At 36.2% G+C, this 2237-nt stretch overlaps 1 protein-coding gene across 1 annotated transcript; it reads right to left on the bottom strand.

Annotated features, from left to right (window-relative positions):
• Window positions 1-200: 200 nt before the first annotated feature.
• LOC121963874 (aldo-keto reductase family 1 member B1-like) lies at window positions 201-1439 on the bottom strand (the record flags this gene model as incomplete). Its single annotated transcript, XM_042514114.1, has 3 exons — window positions 1245-1439; window positions 778-894; window positions 201-278 (listed from the first exon to the last, which is right to left on the bottom strand). Coding segments are annotated over exons 1-3 (390 nt in total), but the record flags the coding sequence as incomplete, so codon positions are not given.
• Between the last annotated feature and the right edge of the window lie 798 nt (window positions 1440-2237).

Genomic DNA, 2237 nt, shown 5'->3' with positions numbered 1-2237 from the left:
TTTACCTTAAAAGGACAATTAAACAGCAAAAACATGGTTTTAAATGGCAAATAAATCTTACTTTGGTAATTATTTCACCATATATATATTGGATATTATTAAATGTATAATTTAACATCAAGAGGTACATTTATACTTTAGCAAATGGTCTGTGGTAGTGTCAGTGCATATACAGACAGAAAGATTACATACGTTCTTACCCTCCATACATCTACGTAGTCTATGTCAGAGGTCATGATCTTTCCATCCTTTCTTGGGAAAAGCTCATCACCCATTTTCTAGAAGTAATTTAAAGATAACAGTCAACAGTTGCTTCTGTATATAGACAGAGATATGGCACGTGTTCTTTATGCAATATTTACATTTTCCTTTTTCAGGGGTTTTTAGCAAATTTAGATAACACGTAGAAACAAAAACTCCTGGCATTAAGTGATATTTTTGTAATCTGAATAGGCTGGTCCAAGTGACAACCCAGTTTAACATAAATATTGTTACTCTATGCAGTTGTAGCTTTTTTCTGCTCATTATTGGGGTTCTTTGGCTCGCACATAAACTCTATAAATGCGTCTTCTGGAAGGATTAGTCAACTCGTTTCAGCAAACTGTGATGAGTAGTGTAATGCAACTTTAACACGTTTATTGTTCGGGTAGCACCTTGCATTAATGGGCTCTAAAGCCCCAAAAATTCAAACAGCTCCTGTCAAATGCTTTTTTCTTAGCTTAGCAAAGTAAAACTTGGATAAGGGCAAGATAAGGGATTTTGATTTTTAAACTTTGCCTTAAAGCCAACAGGGAAATGAACAAGGTAAAGATCCAGGTAGTCCAGCTGGAGATCGTTCAGGGTCTTATTTAGACACAAAGGGATGTCCTCTGGGGCATGGAAGGTACACCACAGCTATTTAAAAAAAATGGACAGGAGGGTTAACAGACACATAAAATATCATACATCAGATAGCATACTAAGCATAACATGCCTATTTTTGCACTCTTGTATATTTTATATTTTATATTTTGTATATATTGATATTTTTATATTTTTTTTTCTGTACACACGGCTGCTGTGACAAGTTAATTTCCCACAAGTGGGATAAATAAACGTGTCTAAGTCTAAGTCTAAGTCCAAAAAGAGGGGGAAAATCTAAGCACTCATTAATGCATGTAAGAGGTTGTTTTTCCCTTCAATTTAAAAAATGTTTGTTATGTAAACAAATACAATGTGAAAAACCTGTTCACCTCAGTACCCACCTTACTGACGATGAACATGTCCTGGCGCCTGATGATGCCCTGCTCTGTCTTGGAGAGCAGAGCCTTGCCAATATCAGCCTCGTTGTTGTAGTTGTGAGCAGTGTCTATATGGCGATAGCCAGCTGCGATGGCAGCCTCCACTGCACCCTGGACTGAGGTGCGGGGAAGATGGGAGGACTGCAAGACGTAAAACATTTTTAAAATAGGCCTTTTATTCTCTTACATCTCCACCACAACCGCTGCATTAAAACCATTAAAATCATTACTTTGTGCTAGTCACAATATAAAATGCAGTAAGGACTTTAGTAGAGTCTGCCAATGTTTTCAGAAAGTATTTGTTTCTGATGATGATATGGTAATCATATCAGTACAAGTACCAGGGCCAGAGTCATCTATTTAACTGTGGGAGGGGACAATTTTCAGTCTTTACCTTCTGCAACCCTTGAGAGGGTCCTTTGCTGAGAGAGGAGGTATTTTTGGAGGCATTTTTTCGACCATTTTAGAGTATTTTGAAACAAAAATCTTAGATCATCACTGTAACTTATTTATGACGTGGCATACTACTTATGGCATACTAAGACTTTACAAAAGCTATAGCAATCAACAGTAATTTCACTAACCTTTTTTTCACTCATATTCCATCTTAGTGTTTTTAATACATTTGAAAGTAATGAAACTGGGAGACAGGACAGAGCTTGTCATTGATTGTACCCTCAGCAGTCAAGAAACATCTTTTACTCGGGTATGGCAACACATTTGGACAAACCACCTGCAGATCTGCAGCACACTGTATAATTACAAGCGGTAATAATAATAATAATGACAATTTGTTATGTTTATAGATGATTAAGCAATCAACATTTGGTAATGACTCTAGATAGAGCAAACCAAGTTTTTACAAATCCCTTTGGCTGATTATTAGATGTAAAAGTTTTGACCAGACAAAGGTGCAGATGAATTGAGAGATTACTATGGCAAAGAAATTTTTTTTTT

Source organism: Plectropomus leopardus, unplaced genomic scaffold (assembly GCF_008729295.1).
Source record: "Plectropomus leopardus isolate mb unplaced genomic scaffold, YSFRI_Pleo_2.0 unplaced_scaffold13036, whole genome shotgun sequence".
NCBI lineage: Eukaryota > Metazoa > Chordata > Actinopteri > Perciformes > Serranidae > Plectropomus > Plectropomus leopardus.
This window is presented reverse-complemented; position numbering and strand designations above follow the sequence as displayed.